A 26610-nucleotide genomic window follows, 5' to 3' on the forward strand; every position below is an offset into this window, starting at 1 on the left:
GTAATTATTTGGTGAGATATGTGTGCTGCATGTTATCGCCATCTGCCTTTACAAATTAATGCGTAATTTAGGTATCAGTTATTCACTTGTGTATGCGTGTGTGCGCACGCACATGTATGTTTGCTATTGCAGGATCTGAAAACACCAAGGACAGGTTCAGGGACTGAAAGTGGGGAAAAAACAGCTGCCAACTGGCCATTCTACCAGGACATGCATGAGGTTCTTGGCGGCAGGCCATGCATAGAGCCCCCTGTATTGGTGGCATCTTTATGCAATGATGCCACAACATTACTGATGGTAAGTAAGAGAATTACACTAAAACTGATCACTTATATTTAACCAGTGCATACTGTGTATGGTACTGAACCGATCTGGTTATTAATTTTCTATGTACAGAGCATCGTTGAACCAAGAGAGGATTCTGCCTCCAGTCCTGGTCTTCCAACCACTCCCACTGCTCCTGATCCCACAACACCGCCTCCCAGGAAGAAACCCAAGACCAATCCTATCCTGGAATTCCTCAAACAGGAATCCGCAAAGGAGCAGAAGAGGCACGAGGAGACTGAGGCCAAAACAGAACGTTTCCTCAGCCTATTTGAGAAGCTTGTAAATAAAATGCCAGAGCAGTAATTTCTTTGTTCTATTCTGTTTCTTACTTATTTATATATGTTATTGCAGATGTGTAAAAACCTGTGTAATAGCACACCCAAAATCCCAAACAAGTTTTCCAAACATAATAGGTGTAGGTTCCTAATTAATGAAGCCTTAGCTTGACGCTCTAATCATTCTCTCCTTGTAATCCACACGAACGATAATAAAAACTCCACAGATCCTCTTGATTCGGTTCAACTGTTTACTTCAAAAATGAAACAGCAGTACAAACATTAATCCAAGATAAGAAAACTGTCAATATTTTAATCTGTAAATAGCTATTTTTATCTGCATAAACATAAATCACCATTTTAAACTATGAACTTAAATTATTAACCAAATATTAACTCAAATTACATTTAGGCTCTTACAATAGGAATTACATATTATTTACATACCTGTAAAAACAAAGAACTCACAACATGTTTTGCAAATGTTTCATCTAGAACAAATATATAAACAATAAATATAAATATATAAACAAATAATATATATAAATATATAAACAATAAATAAGAAAATACAGCACAGAATTATTTAATGATAACAATGTAATTATTTAATGAACTATTTACAAGTTTGAAGGAGCATTACTACTGAGGCACCTCTATATTGCCAGTGATCAGGGCAGCAAGCCTGTCCCTCGTGGCATTCCCTGGCTTCTCATGTGGTGCAGGGGCTTCCTGCAGAGGTCCTGGAGCCATGATGTCCTGTGCCACATCATCGTCAGGTTCAAGGACATCGCCGTTGTCTATGCACACATTGTGGAGGAATGCACACGATGCAATAACCTGAGGCGCAAATGTGGGCTTCACCTCCAAGGCCTTGAAATGAGTAGACCTCCATCGGGTCTTCATCACACCAAAAGCTCTCTCGACTATCGTACGCCCCTTTGACTGATGGTAGTTAAATCTTTGCTGCTCCTGTCCATTCACTGGTTCCTTGTATGGCGTGATTAGGCAGATTGGAGTCTCCAAACATGGATATCCACCATCGCCAAGTAGAAAGTATCCATCGGGAGGGTACCTTTTAGACAGGTAAAAGGGGCTATTTTTTAAAAAAAAAATCCAACAAAAACATCTAGGAATCTCCCAGATGCATCACAAATGGCCTGCATGTTAATAGAGAAAAACCCCTTGTAGTTGAGATAGTCCAACCGGTGAGGTGATGGGGGCTTGACTCGAATGTGACAGCCATCAATGGCACCCACAGCTTTATTGAACACTGGATTTCTAGATAGCTGGCCAAATCCAAGTCCAATATTGTCCAGATCTGCAGGCATGGGGAAAGAAATGGCTCGATGTAGGTTGTTCCAAATGTGTTGAGCAGTTTTGTGAATGACTCGGTGGATTGTTGATCGGGGTACGTGGAATACCCGTGACACTACACGATACGACAGTCCATGAGCAAGCCAGTAAAGGTATATGAGGACCTCCAGTTCATGGCCCCAGCCATGATCCTGCTCGCTTTTCAGCAGTCTCTGCAGGGCATGTATGGCACGTCTACATAGTCTAAAGTCCTCCATGAGCTCCAGCTCTACATTGAACCATAACTGCAGGATGGGCACATTGACATTGAGATGACAGTAGGTCATCATACGGCCACTCTGAAAACAAAAAAAGCCAAAAATCAACATTATTGGACAAAAGTCACCAGCTTCAATATGCACAAATGCCTAGGCTAAACTTCACTATTTTTACTAATTAATTTCAGTCAGTGTGCATTGTGATGTCTCTAAAATACAAATGAAAAAGAAAGAAAGAAAAGCAAACACTGGTGGGTGGTGAGTGGGTTAGCGAGGTATATTGCACACAAAGCCAGGGTATGCTGTCATACGAAAGTATCACTTAACTTAACTTACAACGAGTTAAGCCTCGATATTAGATCGCCTAGATGTCTAACTTGCTTCGTAGGATACCCCACTGGCTAACGTTACTACTAAACAACAACAACACTTACTAGGCTAACTGTTTACACAAAAGTCATTCAAATTTAACTGTAACTGTTTCAACAGAAACGCTCGCAAAATTTTAATACACTGTAACGTTAGACGTTACCGTTAACAAATCACCAACATACCAGTTACGTTCAAGGACAACATTACATACCTGAAAGACATCCTCCATCGCTAGTAGGCGTCGAAGACATCTTCTGTTCGTCAAATTTCTTCTCCGTTGGTTGGTTAAACGGAGAAATATTATTAACGCTAACATAACACCTGGAGTGGGCATTGTTCATGAATGAAATTACTACCACTACTTTCGTTGATGCGTGTGACGTAGGTGAACTCGTTGGCGAATGATGACGCAATGACGCATCGAGTGCTGTCCCATTTCACAGGTAAAGATTTCAATCCCTTAACACTTCTCACTCCGTTGTGAAGTGGCACTCGCCAGTAAAGGGCACTTCAATGAAGTTGAAGGGTGAAGGGAAGACTATTGGGACAGGGCCTTACTCAATGTCTGTATAATGATATGGCAGATATCACTGATAACACATATTGTATGTGCAATTATGCTTTTTTCTGAAGTACCTCAAATGGCACTTTGAGGCACATAAAACAGAAAAAGCTAGATATGAAAGACAGATATTTATATCCCACCAAAGACAACGTTGGTCAAAGTCATATTCATAGCAGCAGCAGCAAGTTGAACTCACCGGTCGGACAGAGACTCAGAAACAATAGTTGAACTGGAGGGAGAGTAGGTCTCATCAATCAGTGTTTAGACGGCGTTGAGGTTGATCGGTCCTTCTCATGGCTATGAAAACATAAATGAGCTACATCACCACAGTTGTAACGTGTAAAAGCCAATATACGTAGGTCTTTTTATCACAATAATAATGCAGACACTGATGACTAGGGTAGAGTAATATCTTTAAAAATTAATATACTATAATCTATTCAATACTAGCGTCACCGACCCATTTTTAACCCACAGCAAAGCTAATATTAGCATTACGCTAATACAACCTACAAAAGTAGCTACATTAGCATAACTTACATATATAACAAATCCTCCCCGAAGCAAAACAAATAGTTACCTGTCCAACAGAAAGAGAGCAACCTCGGCATCACTTTTCAGGGCCTTCATATCCCTCAGTTGTCTCCACCGCTCAAATGCTACTCCGATGTTTACTGTGGTTTGACCTCTTGCTTTATCCAGAGCCTTTTTATTAGCAGTCTTTTCATCCTCTGGCTTTCTCTTTTTTGCCTTTTTGTCAGGACGAGCCGTTACAAGTAACCGTGGAAGTGGTAATTTCTCAGCCATTGCTCAGAAATGAGTATTAAATCTGTTCTTCTATAACTCTGTAGTTCTGCAGAGAGGTGTGCTGTTTTTTCCCGGCAACAGCGACAGTTGAAGACTGTGCACACGTGCAGTAGGCAGGGAGAGAGGGGGGCGGATGCAGAACTAGACATGAAGGCACCCGATTGGTTTTTGGATTGGTCGGAGTTTTATCAGTCCAGTGGCTGCCACAGAGGTCAGATTTTTTCCGTTCCTTTTTCTAAAGACATAATGTATTGATACCTCTGATAATAGAAGGACCATTTCACCCAGTATAACAAAAAGTGCTTCTGAACAGGATTACCAACCCTACCTTGAAATAACTAACTTGTTGAGACAAAATTTTGGTCAAAATGCTTGTTATTTCAACTATAAACTGCCTCTGGTCTGAAAAAAAAACAGACCTTAGACTGCAGTGATTGACCAGTTAGAAGATTAATGATAGATATTGGATGTATTTAATATGTATTATGTACTTAACCTTAATGTGTAGGATGAAAATTATTTTTTGTTGTAGACAATTCTGTACATCTCTGACTACTTTTCTCACATTTTTAAGGTTTCCTAAAGACAATATCTTAAGGAAACACTGGGAACTGGCGTTGAAACGGGAAGGCTTTGTGGCTAAAAAGAGATCTGTGTTCTGCAGTGAGCACTTCAAGGCAGATGAGTTTGACAGGACAGGGCAGATTGTCCTTCTGAGACATGGAGTCATACCATCTGTCTTTAGCTTCCCATCTCATTTACAAAAGGTATGTGTGCCATTTGGCTAAAGAATTCATTCATGCATGTCTATGATTCATGTCTGTAAGCATTTGATAACAATTTAATGCCACACTTTTCTAAACTTTTTTTTTCTGTCTACATGGAATAAAGTACAGTACACTTTCTGATGCTTAAAACTTTTTTTCTTACATTTTAGCAAGTACCATCAAGGACCACAGAAGCATCAAGGAAAGCTGAGGAGAGCCTGCCAGTGGACTTGCCTCAGCATTTCCAGGAAGCTGAACCTCAGTCTAATATTGTAAGTATTTGCATGTAATATTCCTCAAACAGATGAGAGCATCAAGGCCCTGACCATATTAAAACCTCTATCACAGTTGCTCTCTGCCACTCATTTTAGACACTCTCAATTACACACGAGCATACATTAAAACAAACTGTAGTTGTTGAATATGTGTCCCTGACATTAAGACGCTCATACCCATCTCATACATGAGATTAAGAATGTGGGCCAGCTACATTTGTGAGTGATGAGTTATAAACATCACTCAATATTTTCATCCCTCTTTCCACTAGGACCACAATTATGCCTTACCTGCTTCTCCCACTGCTCTAAAGGCCAGACTCAATGAAGCTCTGGCTAGAGTGGAGAGTCTGGAGCACGAGAAGAGGAATTGCTTGATCCGGCAGCGAAGGGCGAAGAAAAAAATGTGCACACTCTTCTTGAGGATTTGAGGGAGAAGAACCTCATAAATGAAGAGCTGAAAGACAGGCTGGAATTCAACTCGGGTAAAATGGAAATACTAATTTAATGCTTACACTATGTGTTAGACTCCTCCTACCTTATTATTGAAATTAGTTTCTGCTAACTTAATTCCAGATCTTCAGGTAGACCTCTTGGCCAAAAAGGGCCATGAGTATACCAGAGAGCAGAGAGAATTTGCCCTCACGCTACACCTTCATGGTCCGAAGGCATATAGTTACCTGAGGGAGTCTCAACATCTTCCTCTCCCGCATCCCCATACATTGTAACGGTATTCTTCATGTTGCCTAATTGTTAAATACATTAACCACTTTATGTTTTGTGACAGTGAAAATGACCGATCTAAAAGCTCACATCAAATTATCACATCACATAATGCATTCTGATACATTTTGAGCTTTCAGATATGCTATTTTCCCTTTGTAGTTTTTCCTATAAGGATTAAAGTGGTTAAGTTACCACTTTTTATTTCTACAAAGGTGGCTGGCTTTGGTCTATGCTAAGCCTGGCCTAAATAAGATGATGCTGGACATGCTGGGAAGAAGATGCGAGGAAGACCAGACTAAATATGGATGGGTGACACTGATGCTGGATGCCATGGCCATAAAAAAACATGTGCAATACAATCCCCAAACTCAAACAATGTCAGGGTTTGTGAAGGGATTTAATGAAACAGATGTTGCCACAGAGGCTCTCGTGTTTATGGTGGTTGGCATGCAAGGGCATTGGAAAGCTCCAATTGCTTACTATCTGATCAGTGCCCTCTCACCAGAAACACAGAAGGTCTTAGTTGTTCATGCATTGGAAGAACTTCATGCTCGTGGTCTGAGAGTGGTGTGCATGACAATGGATGGACATGCATCTAACATCAGCATGTAAAACCAGCTCGTCTGTGAGCTCAAGGGAAACCCTCACAAACCCTTGAAGACCTCTTTTGAACATCCAGTGACTGGTGACAGAGTGTTTGTCATGATGGACGTCTGCCACATGCTGAAGCTTGCACGCTTGCATGTTGGTAAATGCTGATTGTTGTTCTAGGCTTATTTGCTTTTTATTATATTTTATTGTTGTGGTGTTTCTATGTACATAATTATGACCGCATGTGATGCTTTACATTGTCCTGTCTGTACTTGTGTGTGCTGTGACTAATAAAGATTCTGATTCTGATTCTGAAGGCATACAGCCCAATAATGAACACCACTGGCCCCATTAACTGGAAGTACATCATTCAACTGAATGATGTTCAGATGAAGGACGGACTGCATGCTGCAAACAAAATCACGCACAAGCATGTCCACTTCGACAACCAAAAGATGAAGGTGTCCCTGGCGGCACAGACTGAGTCGCTCAGTAACAGTTGCTCTCCGCACATTGAGGGACCTGGGCTACTCACAGTTTAAAGACTGTGAAGCAACGGCTGAATTCATTGAGGTAATATGATCAGGGACGTACATAGGGCCGTAGAGGGAAGTTCATGTTGAACATACTGAAATGAATAGTTTTCAACTTTTTAATAGAGTAGTATTAATTTGATATACCTGTTTAAAACACTGTTGTGGAAATGATTTTAGATGTTTAAAGTTTTAGACGATGGGCCGGGCCTGCATACAAGACACACAATTTGGCATTGACAACCACCACTCAAACTTGCTGAGTTTAGTGGTGTCTGTGTTTCACAAAATTAGGATGCACCACATTGCTAAAATCACTTCAATCACATTCCAGAGTGGCAGCACATGAAAAAAACTGTGCAAAACAGTTCTCTTTCAGGGCTTTTAGCTCCCATTGGCCTGAGAGTGATAATTTAAAAAAAAAATAGTACTAATGATATAATAATAATAAAATGACAATGTTGATAGTATTATTCATTATAATAATAGTGATGATAATAATAATAACAATAATACTAATTCAATGATGATAGCAATATAAATATAATGATAATGAAAATATGATAGCAATATAATTATAATAGTGATGATGATAATAATACTAACAATATAATGATAATAGCAACATAATTATAATAATCGTGATGATGATGATGATAATAATAATAATATAATGATAATAGCAACATCATAATAATAATAATAACAATAATAATAATAATCAAATGAAATCTAACCCTACGAGCACTTCTCTAAATAAAGACTTGAACACACCTAAACGTTTTCTGGGTTCCTTTTGTTCTATTTATGTCTTTATCTGTCTGTCTGTCTGTCTGTCTGTCTGTCTGTCTGTCTGTCTGTCTGTCTGTCTGTCTTGACAATTGAGCAATTTTATTTATTTATTTTATTACAATTCAGCGATGTATGAGCACTTTTTAATAGTGCAAACCATGGTGCAAACAGTCATTCCTCTATAGACGTAATGCGCTGCAGGAGCGAGTGGCCCCGTACCAAGATGGCCGCCGTGTAGGCGCGTCGCTCCAATTGGCAGCAGAAGTCAATGCGGCGTCTACGTATATATGTCAATGATTGTAGCCCTCAGGTTACAGGTACTCATACTTTCTGCTTTATATACACAATCTTATTCACTCATGTCCCAACTAACCATGGTTATCTCATTTCAAACTACTATCTGACTCTACTACACTCATAAATGATCATTTAGTCAACTGCATAAAAGCCACATTTGAAATATTTACTTTTCAGCTGAGCACAATGAGGACAGTCAGCAGCAAATGAGACTGAAGAGATCATTGGAGACACCTGCAGCTACAGGTACTCATACTTTCCAATGAACCCTTTAAGACATTTGCCCGTAACCAACATGTGGCCCCTGGTTATGTAGAACTCATTTCAGACAACATTCTGACTTTTAAGGTCAACAACGAATGGCAGCTCAGCAGTGGAAAACAACAGACAAAACCAGAAAGAGGAATGAAAACTTCAGAAGAGCATGGACAGCTCCACACCAAGTCACACATGCAGTTCCATTTGATACACCTCACATGATTTAGTCTGCATTTCCTGCACTGCTGTTATGTTCCCTTGGGAGACATAATTGCATGTATTATATTTTATATAATTTCTATATAAAGATGTACATATCTTCTGTTGACAATCCCTAAACCTTTGTTGTATGGCAAGTTCTCCTTTTGGTTTCTTTGTGTGTGTGTGTGTGTGTGTGTGTGTGTGTGTGTGTGTGTGTGTGTGTGTGTGTGTGTGTGTGTGTGTGTGTGTGTGTGTGTGTGTGTGTGTGTAGAACAGGTTAAACCTACGCTTATTTTAAGATATGTCTGTGCAAGTCCCTTTGAGTTAAGCAAGTTTAAATAAGCATTTTAGTCTGGCTTTAGGCTTAACCCTTGTCTGTGAAACCAGCCAAATATGTATTACAAACATAATTTTAGGAATTTAGGAAGTTTAAACACTCTATGTAAGGTGAAGAGAGAATGGCTTTATCCTAAACACTAAAAAGACCAATGAAGTAATCACTGATTTCAGGAAAAAGAAATTGCACCATAAGGGACTACATATCAATGGGAAGGATGTGGAAGGGTTTGTCAGCTTCAAGGTTCTGGTAAATTATCCTGGAGCATGAACACAAGAAGTGAAAAATAGTGGATTTAAATGTTGGTTTGTCCCCCAGGAAAATGTTCTTATCTTCTGCATGAAGTATAGGTTAATAATGACCTTTAGAACATCCCTCTGTCCCACACAGAGAAACACAACTCAATGCACCTGTATGTAGTGCATGTAGTGCATGGTATTAATCCCTGTGTTTAGTCTTTCAGGCAGTCTACTGCATACATGAAGTTCTTCCGAGCATCCTTTAACTTTACACCTACATGGATGCTACAGTCAAGTTAACCAGAGCAAAATAGCTGTGGCTATAAAACTACATATTAACAGCATTTGACGGGTTTTAACTGGTGTAATGAGGTCTGGATGGTGACATTTTCAGTTTTTAAAAAAAACAAAATACAGGTTTCACAAACCTGAAAGTGGGTTGAGACTCATTTTTTCATCAAATGTGTGTGTGGGGAGGAGAGGGGAATATCATCATTTATGTTTCCCCTTAAGCTGGAATCAGACGCTAACTTGAGCGTTGACTCCAGTGCCTCATGGAGACATCATGTGACACATCCATGCTTGTGTATTGGCAACAAATCTACCAACAAACATATCAGAAAATGTTTTTACAACACAAGGAAAGTCACACCACTTGGAACACTTCTCTGGAAATCTTATTTTAAAGACATGTTGGCATAGAGTGGCTTGTTCCTTCAATTTTTAGAAAACTACATCTTAAATATTACACATCTATCCAACCAATGCATACATTTCTAGATTTTTACAAACACATGACAAACACTCTTTTGTAAAACTGAAAAAGATGTCATTCATTTATTTTGTAATTGCTCATTTTGTGTTTTATTTTGAAAGTTTTTACAAAGTAAAAACATCAAAAACAACCCCATCATTTCAATAATTTTTAATTGAAGTAAAATATTATTTTAAAATATTTTTAAGTTTTATATTGTATTTTAAAAAAGTAACAAACGTTTATTTATTATCAAAATGTATTCAGAATGTTTTAAAAGTCTGTCACTTATGCCTTTGTTTTTTATTTGTTTATTTTTCTTTCTTTCTATTGAAAAGATTGTTTTCTTTATACATTTTTTTTTTTTTTTTTTTATTTATATTATTAATTTGTGCACTGGAATGCTTGTTTATTCTTTGTTGTTTGTAGCGCTGCTGCCTGACAGACCTGATTCAGGGATTAAACACCACAATATCACTCCTGTTGTAGCGCTGTGCCTGACAGACAAAGTTCAGGGATTAAACACTACACAATCACTCCTGTTGACAGCCAGCTCAGCTAGCCTGATGCTAGTCAGTGTTGCGAGCAGCTAGCGTGTGTGTAAATGGTTGAGCTCCTCTCATGGTGTCAGTGTGCTCGTCCTTCTCTACTGTAGTGTCTGCTGTGGATGTAAGACATGCAGGACAGGTACAGTGAGGTCGGGTTCGTCCAGCAGATACTCGGCTTGAATTTAGTGCCGAGAAAGAACGGCACACACCGAGGCAACGACACCTCGCTCAGCGACTTCTCAGGTACAAAGTGTGTTGTAGCTAACAGTTACTGCTGTACACAGGAAGCAACATGACAGCTGTGTTATCATGTTTGTGTTTAATGAACGTCAATGAGCTCACTTCCTCTGATATGTGATCATGCAGCTGTTGGATGCTAGTTAGTAGCTGTTAGCATTGTTGAGGTACATTTGGTAAGCTAGCTAACTTCCTGCTTCATCACCGGTTGTTTTAACCGTCAGACTGTGATGGTTCACACACCTATGTTGTTATTTACACGTAGACAATATGTCAAATACATAAACAAGCACCAAAGTGATAAGATTTTGTATCGTGAATAACAGTTGATAGCATTGTTCTAAGCTAGCGTTAGCCTAGTATGTTTTCAATGTAGTGCTTTGTGTGATACACTGACAACCTATTATGTTAATACTTTGCTTTCATATAGCTGTGAGTGAAAGAGATTAACATAACTTTAGAGATAAGTGTGTGTGTGTGTGTGTGTGTGTGTATGTATGTATGTATGTATGTATGTATGTGTGTGTATTTGGACTGTATAGTGTTGGGCATGGGCAAGCTACTTAAAGTGTAGTGAGTTAAGATACGAGTGACATTAAATGACGTGTGATTGTCGTCATCATTATCATTATTATTGTTATTATTACTTGTTGTATTTTATATGACTGGTAGTTTAAACAGTGGTATTGCCATTAGGCCCACTCTGTAGTAGCAGCCACATAGTATCTTCTCTACTTAATCAGGGTAATTCTGTCTGTATGTATGTATGTATGTCTGCATCTGTATGTCATTTGTGTATAATAGAAAGTCAGATATGCAATATTAGTGTGATCAGTACCATCTCGGTCAAGGCTAGTGATCTAATGTTAACTAACCATTAAGTGATGTTGATCCAGATTCATCTTAGTTTGTGAGACTCTACTGGATGAACAGCATTCCTCCTAAACATGGTGGAGATCACATCATTCTTATACTCAACAATCCTTCTGCGTTCTTTGTGTCAGCTTTGTCCTTTCATTCTACGACCATCTGTAGATGAAGCAGCCACTGGAGTATAAATGAGATAAAGGGATTTGAGCCAGACAGTCAGAATCACATTTAGATAAATGAATAATGAATGATTTATTCCATTTAATGCCCCCAATGCACTGTGTGGAGCTGTGAATAATTTGCACTGTGGGATCAACTGATTGGTGGGTGTATGATGGTGTGTTCCTGCAGAGATGTGGTATGGAGTGTTTCTGTGGGCGGCTGTCTCCTCTCTGGTCTTCCACCTGCCTGCTGCCCTGCTGTCCCTTGCCACGCTGAGACAGCACAAGATGGCCAGATTCATGCCCATAGCCATCCTCCTCATGGGCATCGTGGGGCCGGTATGTGGAGGAGTCCTCACCAGTAAGTCCTCTGTCTATATGTGTGTGTGTGTTTGTCTACTTGGACGTCCACAATAAGATTTTTTTATCCTGTGAGCAGCTTTGCCTTTAAAACAACAGTTACTTGGCATATATAAATATGTCTAAATGTAGGATACAACATCTGGAATACCTTCTTTTTCATTAACTTCTAAACACTGATTGACAACCTTTGAGTTGATCAACTTTAATTAGCACATGCTGCTCATTTTCTCTCTCTCATGCTCACTCTGTACACCTGATGACCTTTATTTGATAGTGTTTATATGACCCGGTCCAGACAAGCTCAGGACATGTAGATGATGGTATGTTAGTGAAGTGTGATGTTACAACTTAAAAGTGTTGGTCAGCTTTAGCTCTGGCATCGTGGGGCCAGCGTTGATATTAGTGAATAAAAAATTCTGATATTGCGATATTGGCTGATCTTGTATATGAGTCAGTGACAAATAAGGGTTGGCAAGATGAGTAATTCAAAAATATGTTAAAAACTATTTTTAAAAGCAGCATCAGGTTTGTTTAAATGTACATTTAGTATTGTGTTGGTTTTATATCATTTGCACCATTTTTTACCAATAGTAAGACTGAATGCGCCTGAAAATGTCAAATGGTGTAAAGAAGAATGATAAATATTAAATATTTTATCCACCTACCTTGCTTCATTTTAAAGCATTCTGCACTTCTGCATTTAAAATAAAGCATTTAGTCAATATTTAGTAGGACTTTTTTAAAAAGCTATATTGCAAAAGTGGATTATATTTATTCCCCATTTTAATTAACATTTATTTTCCTGTATATAATCAGATTTGTTATGAAAGAATACTTGTTACCCCAATTGACACTTCATCACATCACTTTATTGACCCGTATACTGTTTTCAATGGCCCTTCAAATGTGAGACTTGAGACAAAGATATTTAATGAAGGCATGATATTTTGCAAATTAACTATCAACCTTATTGTATAAAATGAAATCCGTGCACTGAAACAGTAAACTTACTGGGAATTTAATCATTCTAAAAAGTATAAATAACTAAATAAAAACAGAAATCATATGTACTTGAAGAAAAAGCATCAAATATACATAAACTGCATGTGATTTAGAAGTATGGCTGGCTGCTCAGACAGTAGATCAGCTGGTGAATACTTACGTGTGTGTGTGTGTGTGTGTGTGTGTGTGTGTGTGTGTGTGTGTGTGTGTGTGTTTAAGGTGCAGCCATAGCCGGCGTGTACAAAGCAGCGGGGAAGAGGATGATCTCTCTGGAGGCTCTGGTCTTCGGCGTGGGACAGTCCTTCTGCGTCCTCATCATCTCCTTCCTCAGGATACTAGCCACCCTCTAGCAGTGCTGAGGCCCGCCTGGCTGGAGACCCCACCCCGGTCACAGCCTCTACTGACGGGACCTGAATTTAACACTTGACCTTTTTTTGGCAAACCCCCGGGACACACGGCGACCAATCAGGCCCCCCCCCCCCCCCCCCGAGAAATGATGTCATTACCTGCTGATGGACCAGGAGTAGAGTGGATGTTATTCAGAGCAGGGCAGAAGTGATGCTGCTGTTCACATCATACAGCAACCACACCCTAAACCTGAGATCTCACATGATCAGGACTCTTCAGGCTCTGGCACTGCATTCCTTATTCATTCCAAAGTCCAGAGAAGCCCTTAAACAGTGATTCCTGTATGATGTGACAGCAGCAGGATGCTCTTCTCCTCTGTCAGCAGCAGGATGGATTCTCCCTCTGACACTAACTTCTCTCAGGAGCTGTGCGTGTGTGTGTATGTGTGTGTTTGACTGTCAGAAACACTGAACAGCAGCATGTAGACTGACAGGAAGATGATGCTTATATGCAAGATTCTGGCTTTTTTTCTCCCCCCCCCCCCCCCCCCCCTCTTGAGGCCTTAATTTCTATTTTTCTAACTTCCAAAGTGGTGTTTCTCTTCAGGGCTGTCTTTCTTTAACACTCTGTCTCTTGCTGCTCTTTATATGCTCTTCCATTGTTCTTTTATTTTATTTTTTTTTGTTTGAATTTATGAGTTAGAAGCAGCTACATGTTCCCTTCTAGCTTCCTGTCTTGAAGCCCTGCACACACAGCATAGAGAATGTCCTCCCACTTTCTCTGCTCATCTTCTTGCTTTGTTTTCTCAGAGTGAACGCAGCAGAGTTTTGTGAACACAGGGTGCAAAGATGCTCCCATTACTAAACAAACCCCCCCCCCCCCGCCCCGTTGTCTTTCCCCTCTTTTAAATCATCTTTTACAGGTGTGTCATTTTTGTGACAGTGAATTGCTTTGTATATACATATTCTCAAATTGTTTCCAGGTCTTTGTAGCTTTATGACCAAATATTTAGAAAAAAAGGTATTTGTTTTTTTCTGCACTAAAATGTGCATCAGCTGGTTCAATAGCAGTGTGCTCCTGTCTAGATTTTACTGGGCTCATCAAATTCCCACAGCCTCCAGTGACTGTTTTACATGGTTTAAACACGCTTACACACACTAAATGTACATGTAATCCTTTGCATTTGCAAGCGGTGCTGTTTCTCTATTAGCATCTGCTTAGTAATAGTGCCACACTTTTTTTCACTGCTTTTTCATTTGATATTTAACTTTATGTAAGCTGCTCCTGTCAACAGCTGAATGAGTCATTTCCAAAAACACACACTCATCTTTTGCTTCCATTCACTTCCATCAAATTCTCCCATTGCTTATAAACCATCTCCCAGCTTCCATGTGTTAGTTTGGTTAGAACTAGCTGTGCATATCAGCTAAAAATATTTAAAGAAGCAGTGTGAAGGATATAGTGGCATCTAGTGGTGAGAGTTGAGATTGCAAACGACTGAATACATCTCCTCTCTGGGTATGGGTTAGGGTTAGGGTTATCGTTATCTGGTTCTCTGGCTGGGTATCAGCTGAAATACATAGATAGTATTGAAATGTCTCCCATCAAACGTCATCCCATTCTGCTAGATGCCACAAAATTATACACACTGCACCTTTAAGGTTGAAACAAAGTCCATATAGAAACATGCATATTGAAGTGAACCTGCAGAAGTTTCTAGTGCAGATTGTTTTGCACTTGACATTCCAATTAGAGAGTGCCCCCCACCCCCCCAATTTGTCTCTGCTCATGTAATAATAATCCTCTAAACATAATGCAGCCACACTTGACTGCACTGAGATCTCTACATCCTAAACTGCAGACGTATTTGCATATATTCCTCATAATTCCCCGTGAACCCCCCCCCCCCCACCCAACCAAAGACTGAGCTGGAATTCTACATGCGCAGCCTGTACGTCACCAGCTAACACTTCAGTCTTTTTCCTCCATCTGTCAGTTACATAATAAGCGGTGCCTCAGCAGTGAGCAGGGGCAGCAAATCAAATTAAAGCTAGAATGTAATTTTGGCTGCAGATTATTTTTGGGAAGCAAAGATGGTGAAACGAGGAGACTGCAAATGACAAGACTAGAGAAGTTGAGCAGCCTTTTGCTTTTCTCTGATTGGAAACACAATGAAATGATGGATCTTCAACTTTTTGGAGCCATAAAATGAGAATAATCTCTGCCACACATAAACACTATTAACTGCTTAAAGAGTATTGATTTATGTTGAAAAAATGTCAATGATTTTATATTCAGCTGTGAGCAGCTCACTGTACATACAGTATGCCGGGGATGATGCACACAGTCATTTGAGGAGAGAGAAATGAAAGTACAACACTGGAAAATCAGCATACTTATTGAAATGTCAGGCTGATGCAGAGATGAAGGAGCCTCGTGTAAAATGAAGTCTGGTTGAGCCCTGGGCCTTTGCTTTTACGCTGTACATTTTGAAGAATGTTTATTTTTTTATGGTTGTGTAAATTAGCTTTGTGTGCGTGTGTGCGTGTGTGCGTGTGTGTGTGTGTGTGTGTGTGTGTGTGTGTGTGTGTGTGTGTGTGTGTGTGTGTGTGTGTGTGTGTGTGTGTGTGTGTGTGTGTGTGTGTGTGTGTGTGTGTGCTCTCTGGTTCTGTTACAGCAGCAGATATGGTGAGGTTGACACTGAAACCTCCACATTGATCATTTTAGTCTGGTATTTATCACTAATGGTAACTCACTCACTTTTTACTCCGTCGTTGAAAGCATCATCAGTTATGTAATGTGCTGATTTGACTAAGCTAACTAGCACTTTATTACCGTAAATAAAGTACCGTTTATTACCAGTAAATATCTCGGTAATCACACTAAACTACTCTTTCATTAAAGGCAAAAGGTCAGAGGTCAGACTGCATGAGTGTGAGATGATGGTAAATATGTTATTCTTTACATTCTGCTTTCAGATGTCAGCTGCTTAAAGGGGAATGTGAAGTCAGAGCACAAAAAGTAGATTTAGTAATACTAATGAAAAATAGCTACATGAAAGGCTCAGTTCCTCCAGGAAAAGGAGAAAAAAAGGATGAAAAGTTAACAATAAAATGACCCAAAAATCATAAGAGTAAGTCATAAAGTTTGACTCATTTTTACTTAAGTCATAATTTCCATTTGTTATGAGTATTTTATTTTTGTCTTCTTTTTTTTTCCTGGCAGAAATGAGCTTCCATACAGCCAGTTGTCCAAATACAATGACTTTATTTAACCTCATTAACCTGCTGCCTGCTGGGATATTCTACCAAATAGACTCCAAACACACTAATGTATTATACATTACAGGCTAAGCTGTTCAAATACAACAGAGTAAAATGACACGTGATGCTGGACTTTCTGCTGTAATGGAACCAGTTGTTATTGTGTGGTTTCAGCTGTTTGTTCCATTTTTACCAGATTTCAAAGGTTTTAAAGGTTGATTTTACTATAGTAAATTAAGTGCCAATGGTTGATATTTTCATGAAATAAAATTGTTTCAACTATAATGTGATTTTGTGTTCCTGGCCTTTGGTAACCTCTGGTGGTGATTAATGGGAACTTCAACAACACTGATGACATGTTAACACAATAAATGACTTCTGATAATGAAATATAAAAGTCAGAGGTAGAACTATATATTATAGTACAAAGAGATGGGATGTAATAGTAATGATACTATTTAATTATACTATTTACTATACTTGTACTTTACTACATTCCTGTGACAATTGTAGTTACTATTTAACATATGATTTTACATACCAATTTGTATTTATGTTTGAAATTAAACAACACAGTTTATAAACAGTTCCAGCTAAAGGGCTGTTTCACTGTTTGTTTAAAAAACAACTTTATTTATTGTCATCATTTCATTTTATGTATTTTGCACATGTAATATAAGCTACATAGTGATGACATTTTTGTCAACATAAGTAATGTGATTATAGGTGTCACCTAGTGATACAACATAATTAACATAGCAATTAGTTAAAGTAAATCAATCATTATGTACAGTACAGATTTAAATTGTTACAGTATGCTGTAGTCATTTTAAATTCATAGAAAATTCATAGAAATGAAGTAACTTTTTAAAAGAAAGTTTTTTACAATGTTTTTACTGTTTATTTGACCATGCTTATTGTGAAAGTAAGAGCTTGAAGCCAGGACTTTTACCTGTGACAGTATTCCAACCGTTTCTAAAGGATTTGAGTACTTCTTCCAACTAGTGGCAAAATATAATTGACATGCAGAAATGGCACACAGACTATTGTGGGGCTGAAAAATGAATTGTAATCTGAACTAAATCATTTCTGACTCCCAAATTCCGGAAATATATACAGTCAGTTTGTTCTCATTCCAACTGTTAAAAATATAAATATTCAATATTTGTAACAGGTTTCACTTCAGAACCTGTGAAAGCTGATTTTGCAGGCAGGATGTAGCTACTGGTTATTCCTTCAAGCTAAACTTTATATATATGACACACTTTATATATATGACACAGATGTGAAGACTCATATAAGCTTCACAGCTACTAAATGACTGTGTGGACACACTGTGGATTTAGTCCTCCATCACTTCCATTGAAAGCACTTTGAAGGAGATCTTTCAATAGTCAGTATGAACAGGAGGAATGATTACAGAGAGGAAACACTCTTTCAAATTTAAACCAGGAAGCAGCTCCACAAGTGTTGCTAACTGGCCTCATTGGACTTGGAAGAGTTACTCTGGAGTCCTCAATGAATATCAGTTTCTGTCTGCAACATTTAAACATCACAGCTCTGTAAATACAGCTTTTATAGTTTTTATAGCATGGTGTAAAGGTCTCTCTCTCTCTCTCTCTCTCTATATATATATATGTATATACATATATATATATATGTATGTCATGTCATGTCTACAATGGCTTGAAGTGTGTTGAGTTTCAGGGAGTGTGTGTGTGTGTGTGTGTGTGTGTGTGTGTGTGTGTGTGTGTGTGTGTGTGTGTGTGTGTGTGTGTGTGTGTGTGTGTGTGTGTGTGTGTGTGTGTGTGTGGTAAATCTGTACATTGCTTTCAGTCTAATATCAAACGAGAGATCTACTGAAGAATGAACTGTTTTCAGCAGTCCTGTCAGTGAAATAGAAGAAGAATTCTTTTGGCCATGAGTTAGTAAATGTTAATGACCTCGTTACGGTCAGTTGGGATGAATCTCTCACTGGACAACAGAAGCTTTGAGTGTCTCCCTTCTCCACATCTGTTTCTATGCAGGATTGTCTTCAGCTTTAGTTTAGAGAATGATGCAGTTATAGCATTTATTTTGAAGAGTTTTGTCTGTTAGCAGGGTTAGTCAAAAGATTTTCACATTTCATGACAGGATGACGTTTAAAACATTTTAACCTACTTAGACAGAGGTTAAATTTATTACTAAGAACTAATACAAATGTAACTTTATCTCCCTCATCTTCTTCCCTACATTTAAGAGTAGGCTTAAAACTTTCCTTTTTGATAAAGCTTATAGTTAGGGCCGACCAAGCTTGTCCTGGACCAGCTCCTAGTTTATGCTGCTATAGGCTTAGACTGATGCGCTCTCTCCTCCTCCTCCTCCTCCTCCTCCTCCTCCTCTCTATCCATTTACATTCATGTACTATTAATGCATTCACTAACTTAAACTTCTTCCCTGGAGTTCTCTGTGCTCTCTCGTCTCATAGGTGGAGGTGGGGACGTTAGGATGACAGATTCCTGTCCTGGACCTACTATTTTGAGGGTTGATTTTCAATGTGCTTCTCTCTCTCTCTCTCTCTCTCTCTCTCTCTCTCTCTCTCTCTCTCTCTCTCTCTCTCTCTCTCTCTCTCTCTCTCTCTCTCTCTCTCTCTCTCTCTCTCCTGCCTGAGGTTTCTTACCGTTAAAATTGAGTTTTTCCTTGCTGCTCTAGTGGGAATGTTGAATCTCTTTAAATTAAACTAAAGAGTACAGTCTAGACCTGCTCTATGATGACTTTTGTTGTGATTTGGCGCTATACAAATAAAGATTGATTGATTTTTCAGATTCCTTTATATACATACTAAGTATGTATATAGGTAGCTGATTATTATCCTTCTAGCACAGTGTTTATCTTGCTATACAGCTTTGGACAGACCTATATATAAAAGCAGCATTTGTTTTAACAGCAAAAAAGCCATGCTATGTGACTAACCTCACAAACTGTTCTAGGATAAAGGCTACAGTTTAGACTGCAGGGACTCAAAGACCAGAACAATCTAAATAGGGTGTGACTAAACAAACTTGTGCAAACTGTACAAACATCCACTGAATGGAATAATATGAGCTGCAACGACTACAGACTTTTTATTCTAGGAACAGTGGAGAGATGACAGGAATTTTAAACAAATTACAAGTGGCTCAAAACAAAGCTGCAAGACTAGTTCTTGGTTGTTCTCCAAGAACTAGTGTTGCAGAAATGCATGAATGTCTCACCTGGTTGAGAGTCAAGGATAGACTATCTGCTAATGTACTAATATACTTGCATAGAATAATTAATACTCAGACTCCAATTTTTTTTTAATAATAATATCATTTACTGCTCAAATACTCATTCTCATAACACTTGAGGGGCGAATAGTGGACTGATTACTCTACCACTACATAAGTCTGACTCTATGAAGTTGTCAGTATTTTATAGGTCAATTTGTTTGTATGATTAAGGGAAAGGCTGGTTTTAAAAGAAGATTAAGAATGTATTTGATATCAATGTACTGTAATGTAATTATATCATCATCTTATTTGAGTGTGGTTGGGTTATGTGATACATGACTATATAATGTTTTTCTTTCATTTTTATATATTTTTATATTTACTAGAGATTGTAATGCCTGTTGTGCTCTATTAAATATTATTGTCTGGACCCCAGGAAGACTAGCTGTCGTCTTGGCGTCAGCTAATGGGGATCTTTTTAAATAAACAAAATAAACAATAAACAAAATAAACATGGCAGCCTATAGGGAATTTCATCATGTTTTTTCTTTCACTGAAACGGCACCCAATCCTGCACTTCCCTATGATAGACTTGTGGGAACCCTTAATAACACTTTTCCCACTTTCATTTCACCAGAAAGGCATCTGTACAGAACCTCTAGATCACCCCATCACAACAGCAACTCATATTGCACTGTGTTACATCTTGTTTGGTACTTTAGAATAGAACAGAGATAGAATAGATACTTTATTATCATTGCATTGATAAAACAATATAACAAAACTTAGTTCAGCAGCATTCTATATCAGCTTCCTAATTGTCTTAATAATAATAATAAATAATGTCTTAAAATCACCAGGTGTCCTAAAATAAATAATTGCAGGATAAATAGTAATGATAAATAGTAATTGTCATATAAAATAGTCACGCTTTCAATAATTCAGTTATAAAAGAAATGCACTGGTTGCATTCTGCATATTGTATTTCCTAAAAGCTTAGATCTTCAGCTTCTTCAGCAAGGAAAAACAGTGTGTCAGTCTGTTTGAGTGTGCTCAGATGGTCTTCAGTCTGTAGGGGAGAGTGGAGAAAGGTGACCAGTCCAGGGTGTGTTGGGTCTCTGAAGATGCTTTTTGCATGTCTCTGTAGGCAGGTTGAGTGGATGTCCTTTAACTTGGGAAGAAGAGATATGATGATCCACTGTGCTGTGTGTTTGAATGACTTGCTGCAGGTTCTTCCTGTGTGTAGCAGTGCCACACTGTACAGTAGTATGTCAAGTTGCTCTCTAATATGATGCAGCAGTAAAAGTTCATCAGCAGCAGTTTGGGCAGCTCATTGCACTGTAGGATCCTCAGACAAAAAGTCTTTTTATTGGGCTCCAGAGCATCATTACATTTCCTTCCACTAAGCATCCATGAGGCATACTACTCTACAGACCCTTTCATCCTGATCAACACATAACTAACACAGTATTTACAGAATGTTTCCTGCTTTGTGTGGACACCTTACAGAGATATTTTCACAGCAAGCCCACACACGCCCACCTACTGTACTGTAGACTGTATTTATCTCCTCTGTATCATGGCTACTGGATTTTCTGGCTCTCATCTAACAGATTTTTTTATGCTTTTATGCAGGTGGTTAAGTGGTGCTATGCTGCTGTTTTATGTGCTTATTGTAGACTTAAATCTTCATCTGCTAAGTTACAAGTACAGTAGAAAGGATTGAAAAAAGTGTGAGAGGAGATCCAGGTAAATACAGATCAGACCAGCGGATTAAAACTACAGTCTGTGTTGTGTCTGCTAGTGTAAGCCTCTAACATTAGGAGCATGACCTGTGGGTGAACTACTGACATCTAACTGCACATTTCAATTATGTAATAAGCCCACATATAGTTTGGCACAAAAATGAAGTTACTGCAGCAGCAGGGGCTAAACAGGTTTTGTAATTCAGCTTAAAATATTGCAGCAAATTCTATGAAGCTCCAGGTCTTGCTGATGGAGTCCAGTGTAGCACATTAAATCTATCATCACTTCAGTATAATTTCATATAAAAAGCATGGCTGTCTGTTCTCCTGTCTGGTCTGTCCTACTGTCCCACTGTGTGTTTGTATGAATCACAGCACAGTGTGAGGATGATGTTGTTTACATGCTCCTGCCTGTTATAAGCTACTTATCACTTCCACCCACTGAATGCTACACTGCTTCTGTCCACACACATGCACTGTTTTTTGTTTTGTTTTGTTTTGTTTTTTGGCTTTTTCAATTGACAGATGAATCATTCAGTCTGTAAAACATCAGAAATAGTGTACTGTTCTGTCCATCCAACAGTTAAAAACTCAAATGTATTTCATTTACAATGATATCAAACAGAGAAAAGCAGCAACATGGAGCAGCATGTCACACTGGAACCAGAGAGTGGTCTGGTTTTTGCAACAGAAATGACTTTAATGATAAATCAATCATAGATTTGATGGAAGTTTTATCTCAATGCATAAGTGACACAAATGATGATCACCATATATGTTAACATACCTGTTCCTGCAGGGATCATGATGTAGATAATAAGGAACATAAAGATATTCATATATACTATATGCTGAGCTGTGTGGTCATAAGTGCAATAAACATATTATATATCTACAAGCTTTATATCGTACATACAGAATATAAATAACATACATTGAGCATATACTCGTAAATACACCTTATATGCTTATATACATACTGTGATCATCATTGTTTGAAATAGTCTGTGTGGGTTTTGTTTTACAGCTCTGTCATGTCTGAATTATATCCAAAGAAGGTTTTAAGATAAAGATTCTTCTTTTTTTTTAACCTGTATTGACCAGCCTGTTATTACAGCACTACCTTTTTCATCTTACTTAAATATGTGTATTAATAATAAATGTGCTGTAATGTGAATTAAAACTCTATGAGAAGCACTGAAACACTTTATATTAAACACATTCCATCTAATGTCATGTCCATCAATGTACTGATGCATTAAGTGTCAGTACATTGATGGACAAAAAGAGATACTAACATGCATGCTACACTTCCACTGAGCTGTTGTTGTATTGGACTGCATTAGATTGCACAGGTGTCCCTAATGAATTGGCTTGATGAGTGTATCAATGCTATTTCAACTCATCTGTACAACCTGCATTTAAACAGCACACACAGTGAGCCCAGGTTTGTATATAAGGAACATGGTTTTATTGGTAAGAGGTTAATACAGTATGTGCACAGTTGTACATCATCACAGGAAGCTGGAAAGTGGTCGCTCGTCTCGTCAGCAGAAGACAGATGGAGAGGCGGAGACCTGGGGGCTGACAGGTCTGCATCTTCATCTGAGCCGGAATGCTACTCTGCTCTCGGTCTTCTTCTTCTTCTACTACTTCTTAGTCTTGTAGTCCTCCAGGTGAGCCAGTACCCAGCTGGATGGACCCAGAATGGCGACGAACAAGGCTGTCATGGCTATTGCATTCTCCTGAGGGACAAACATACACAGACAAGACACCATTGAATTTATATCACACAAGTTGGCAGCATATGAGACTACTTTGATTTCCGTAATGTAATACTCTTTCTATGTGATACTTATAGCGTGACTAATATAGCAGATGTATGTCTGTTTTCTGATAGTTGTTGTTTGCTAGACTCATGTCGATTTATGGTCATATAAACTAACTTAATGTTTGTTGACTTTGGCACAGAAAAAGACCTCTTTTAGATTCTGTACAGATTCAATCCAAAAACAACATTCTGTTGTTTTCAACCATGTCCATCTATTTTTATGACTCACTCCCTAGTAGGAGTTGCAACATTCTGGTTTTCTCATGAACCTCATCTCCAGTAAAGTATTATATTTCAGGGGGAAGGTCCAGATTTGACTGGTTGTTCTTGCAGGTCTGCTCTCTGTCCTGATAGTTACACTTCATATATTAGTTAGTTACATGCCAAATAAATTCTGTAAGTTAAATCCTCTCATAGAACAGAAAAAATGGCAGATTTTGTGTGGGGTGATGTGGCCACTAGAGGCACTGTAGAGTCGTATTTTTATGAGTGATGGATGCACATCAAATTTCAGCTTCTCGAATGTTTCACAAGGAGGGAAATGTATTCAACAAGTTTATTTGACCATTTCAGTTAGAAACTTTGAATATACACATAACTTTATTTGTTTAAAAAAACATCACAGGGGACCTTTAATACGGTGTAATACTGTAGCTATATCAGTATTGGCATGTACTGTATGTTGGTGGATGATGTATGCTAAAAATATCTTACTGTTACTGTCATCGGATAATAGAGTTTACTTTTATACAGTAAAATGTGAAAATAGATATAGGATTATGTATATTGTTTTTTAGCTTTTTGCTTTATTAGTGTTTTGCCTTAAAAATCATTCATCAGTGTAGATGTCCAATAATAAAAACATATTTTTTTAATACCCCAGTTTGAGGATTATGAACATGTATTTCTCTTTTTAATGGGCCTACATCTCAATGCGTCAGAGTTATCAACAGGAGCAGCTCACAAGCATTCAATGACTCTAACTACAGTCTAAATATAGCAAAGTTTCTAGATTTAGGTCAGAGGTGCTTCAGCCAATAAGCAGACAAAACTTACATTAAAATATGAAGCGAGGGAGTGTGAAAAAAACAGGAGAACATGCACACAGTATTAAATATATTCAGTACTTTACATGCATGTAGCTGACTACACAGACTGGGTCAACACTTACTGTACAATGCACCACATTTATATACTCACAGTATAATTCTAATGATTTGCTTTTTAACCAGTCCTGCAGCACTTATTAACAAAGACATGAACTTTTTGCTGACTTCTGTTATTTACTTACTTCTGTTTCTGCTATTTATAATCTTACTTCAATCTAAGCTCTCATTGTTCTCATAATAGAGCTAGCAGATCAGCTGATTTAGTCGCTTTAATCGAAGCAGTAATTCGTCTTAAAAATCTGTTTATCATTAAACCATTTCCTCTTTAACATTGTGGACTTCATGGGCGCTGAATGTAACCGACTCAAGGACGGAAGTGTGTAAATAATATTGTTCCCACACAGTTCCTGGTGCTGATAATGTGTCACACTGCGCAAAAACATGCAGTGGTTTCCTAATATGATTATGTTTAAACAGTAAGTCATGTATAGTCATTAATAGTGGCTTCAGGCCCTCTCTGTCTGACCGTCATTATGAAGGTCAGTCTCTTGGCACCTGCTCAATACTCAGCATGCTATCACACTATCAAACTTATGTTACTTATAAACTGCTACAGTTACGCAACAATCACCTGCTGCAGCAAATACTGAGAGGAAATAAAATGCTCTAAAAACAAAGATCCATTTCTTAGTGGATATTTGACAACATTGTGACGCTTGTTATTTTTGTCTGATATCGAAGAGATGTGTACGTGATGAATTCAGGCGGAATAATGGCTATAGACACTGACGCACTTCTCATAAAAATGAAAAATAATGACGCAGGAAATTGATCGTTTAAGATTTGCTCACCGAAAAAATAAGATATCAAACGTCTTTTGTAATACAAATGAATATTTATGTTTTTAAAGGAGGCAGAAATGTGAAGTTTGACGCAGTTCATGGAGCGTGGCTCTGCTGTGTCATATCACGCAAGCATTTGACGCGACGCAGGATAATTGATCAATAAAGCTGACTAACTGCAAGCTACTCAAGAGGCTGTTGCGGGGAATACGTGTTGCTCCCGCCGGAGTGGATGATCTGTTACGGTCATATTAGGTCATGAAAGTGATTTTGAACTCACCCCAACAGACACATGGTGTTTAGCAGGTTTGTATGACCAATTAGCCACCGGGACCAGCTGAGTCCTCAGAGCGCTCCTGAACAACCGGGAGGCGGCGGGCAGAGACATGGTGACGGGTTGGTGCTGATGACCGGACGGACAGGAGTTATAGAGCTCAGACTGCAGGCAGCAATACACCTACTTATTCTGTTGACCTTACTTTCACTTCTTCTGTACGTGCCAGACGCAGTGCGCGCGCGTATTTGGGTGCGCGCGGGCGTGTGTGCGTTACGTTTTGTGCTCCAGGCAGCGTCGAAATGTAATTGGCTGTCTCACCTCGGGGTGTATGATACCGTGACCGATAGGCGCGGGGACGTGTCCTCATATCACCCTGCTGTTGCTGCTAGTGCTGGTGCGCAACATGGAGACATTTTGGCTGAGAGAAGCCTCATGAACGCTGCAGCTGCTGCGGAGATACTTTAATGCCTTGTTGTTAGGCTGCAGACGGAGACGACTGCACTTCTGTCCAATATTCGTGATACAGGAACAATAACTGAGGTCAGATCAGGACACATCCGTTCTTAAAGAAAGAATGTCAGCCAGCATTGACACATTTAGACAGAGGAAATCCCACGTGCCAAAGACAATAGTGTCCTACATATTCGAGGTCTGGAGGGTCCCGGCATTGACCAAATGTGGTAAAAAAGTTACCAAACTAAATAAGATAAATAAATAAATACACCATTAAACAATGCAAGGTTATGTTAACCTCCAATTACCTGATAATTATTAACTTTTTTAAGTCTATCCTTAACTAGGTGATTAAAATCAATATTTGTATTTTACCCTTCTTTTCATCATTTGATTTTTCAGCTCCTTCAGTGTGGTCTCAGCACACATTGAATCACTTGGGCCAATCTATTCCTTAGTTTTCCCCATGCAACATTCCCATGCCCATCACTGTATTTCCAGTTTCCTCAATCTTCATGATAATGAACCACATACAATATGTCCTATCCCTACCTGGTTCAGTGTGTGTGTGTGTGTGTGTGTGTAGTTGTGCATATTTTACTGGGTCTTTCCCTTTTTTGGAACAAACCAGTAGTAGTAGT

General features: G+C 38.6%; 2 protein-coding genes across 2 annotated transcripts; one reads left to right on the forward strand and one right to left on the reverse strand.

Moving 5' to 3' along the window:
* Positions 1-10244: 10244 nt before the first annotated feature.
* tmem170a (transmembrane protein 170A) lies at positions 10245-13341 on the forward strand. Its single transcript, XM_053319519.1, has 3 exons — positions 10245-10481; positions 11697-11867; positions 13091-13341. The coding sequence occupies exons 1-3, from the start codon at positions 10367-10369 to the stop codon at positions 13219-13221; spliced, it is 417 nt and encodes a 138-aa protein (XP_053175494.1). The 5' UTR covers positions 10245-10366; the 3' UTR covers positions 13222-13341.
* Positions 13342-22911: 9570 nt separating this feature from the next.
* Positions 22912-25769, reverse strand: LOC128358551 (cytochrome c oxidase subunit 8B, mitochondrial). The gene is made up of 2 exons (XM_053318880.1): positions 25520-25769; positions 22912-23202 (listed from the first exon to the last, which is right to left on the reverse strand). The coding sequence occupies exons 1-2, from the start codon at positions 25625-25627 to the stop codon at positions 23107-23109; spliced, it is 204 nt and encodes a 67-aa protein (XP_053174855.1). The 5' UTR covers positions 25628-25769; the 3' UTR covers positions 22912-23106.
* Positions 25770-26610: the final 841 nt, after the last annotated feature.

Source organism: Scomber japonicus, chromosome 5 (genome assembly GCF_027409825.1).
Source record: "Scomber japonicus isolate fScoJap1 chromosome 5, fScoJap1.pri, whole genome shotgun sequence".
In the NCBI taxonomy this organism is placed as follows: domain Eukaryota; kingdom Metazoa; phylum Chordata; class Actinopteri; order Scombriformes; family Scombridae; genus Scomber; species Scomber japonicus.

Excerpts from the sequence above, each read along its gene's own strand:
- LOC128358551 (XM_053318880.1), bottom strand. The coding sequence starts at position 25,627 with ATGTCTCTGCCCGCCGCCTCCCGGTTGTTCAGGAGCGCTCTGAGGACT. Across the intron at positions 23,203-25,519 it reads AACACCATGTGTCTGTTGGG|GAGAATGCAATAGCCATGAC; the intron begins GTGAGTTCAAAA and ends TTTGTCCCTCAG.
- tmem170a (XM_053319519.1), top strand. The coding sequence starts at position 10,367 with ATGCAGGACAGGTACAGTGAGGTCGGGTTCGTCCAGCAGATACTCGGC. Across the intron at positions 10,482-11,696 it reads CTCGCTCAGCGACTTCTCAG|AGATGTGGTATGGAGTGTTT; the intron begins GTACAAAGTGTG and ends GTGTTCCTGCAG. Across the intron at positions 11,868-13,090 it reads ATGTGGAGGAGTCCTCACCA|GTGCAGCCATAGCCGGCGTG; the intron begins GTAAGTCCTCTG and ends TGTGTGTTTAAG.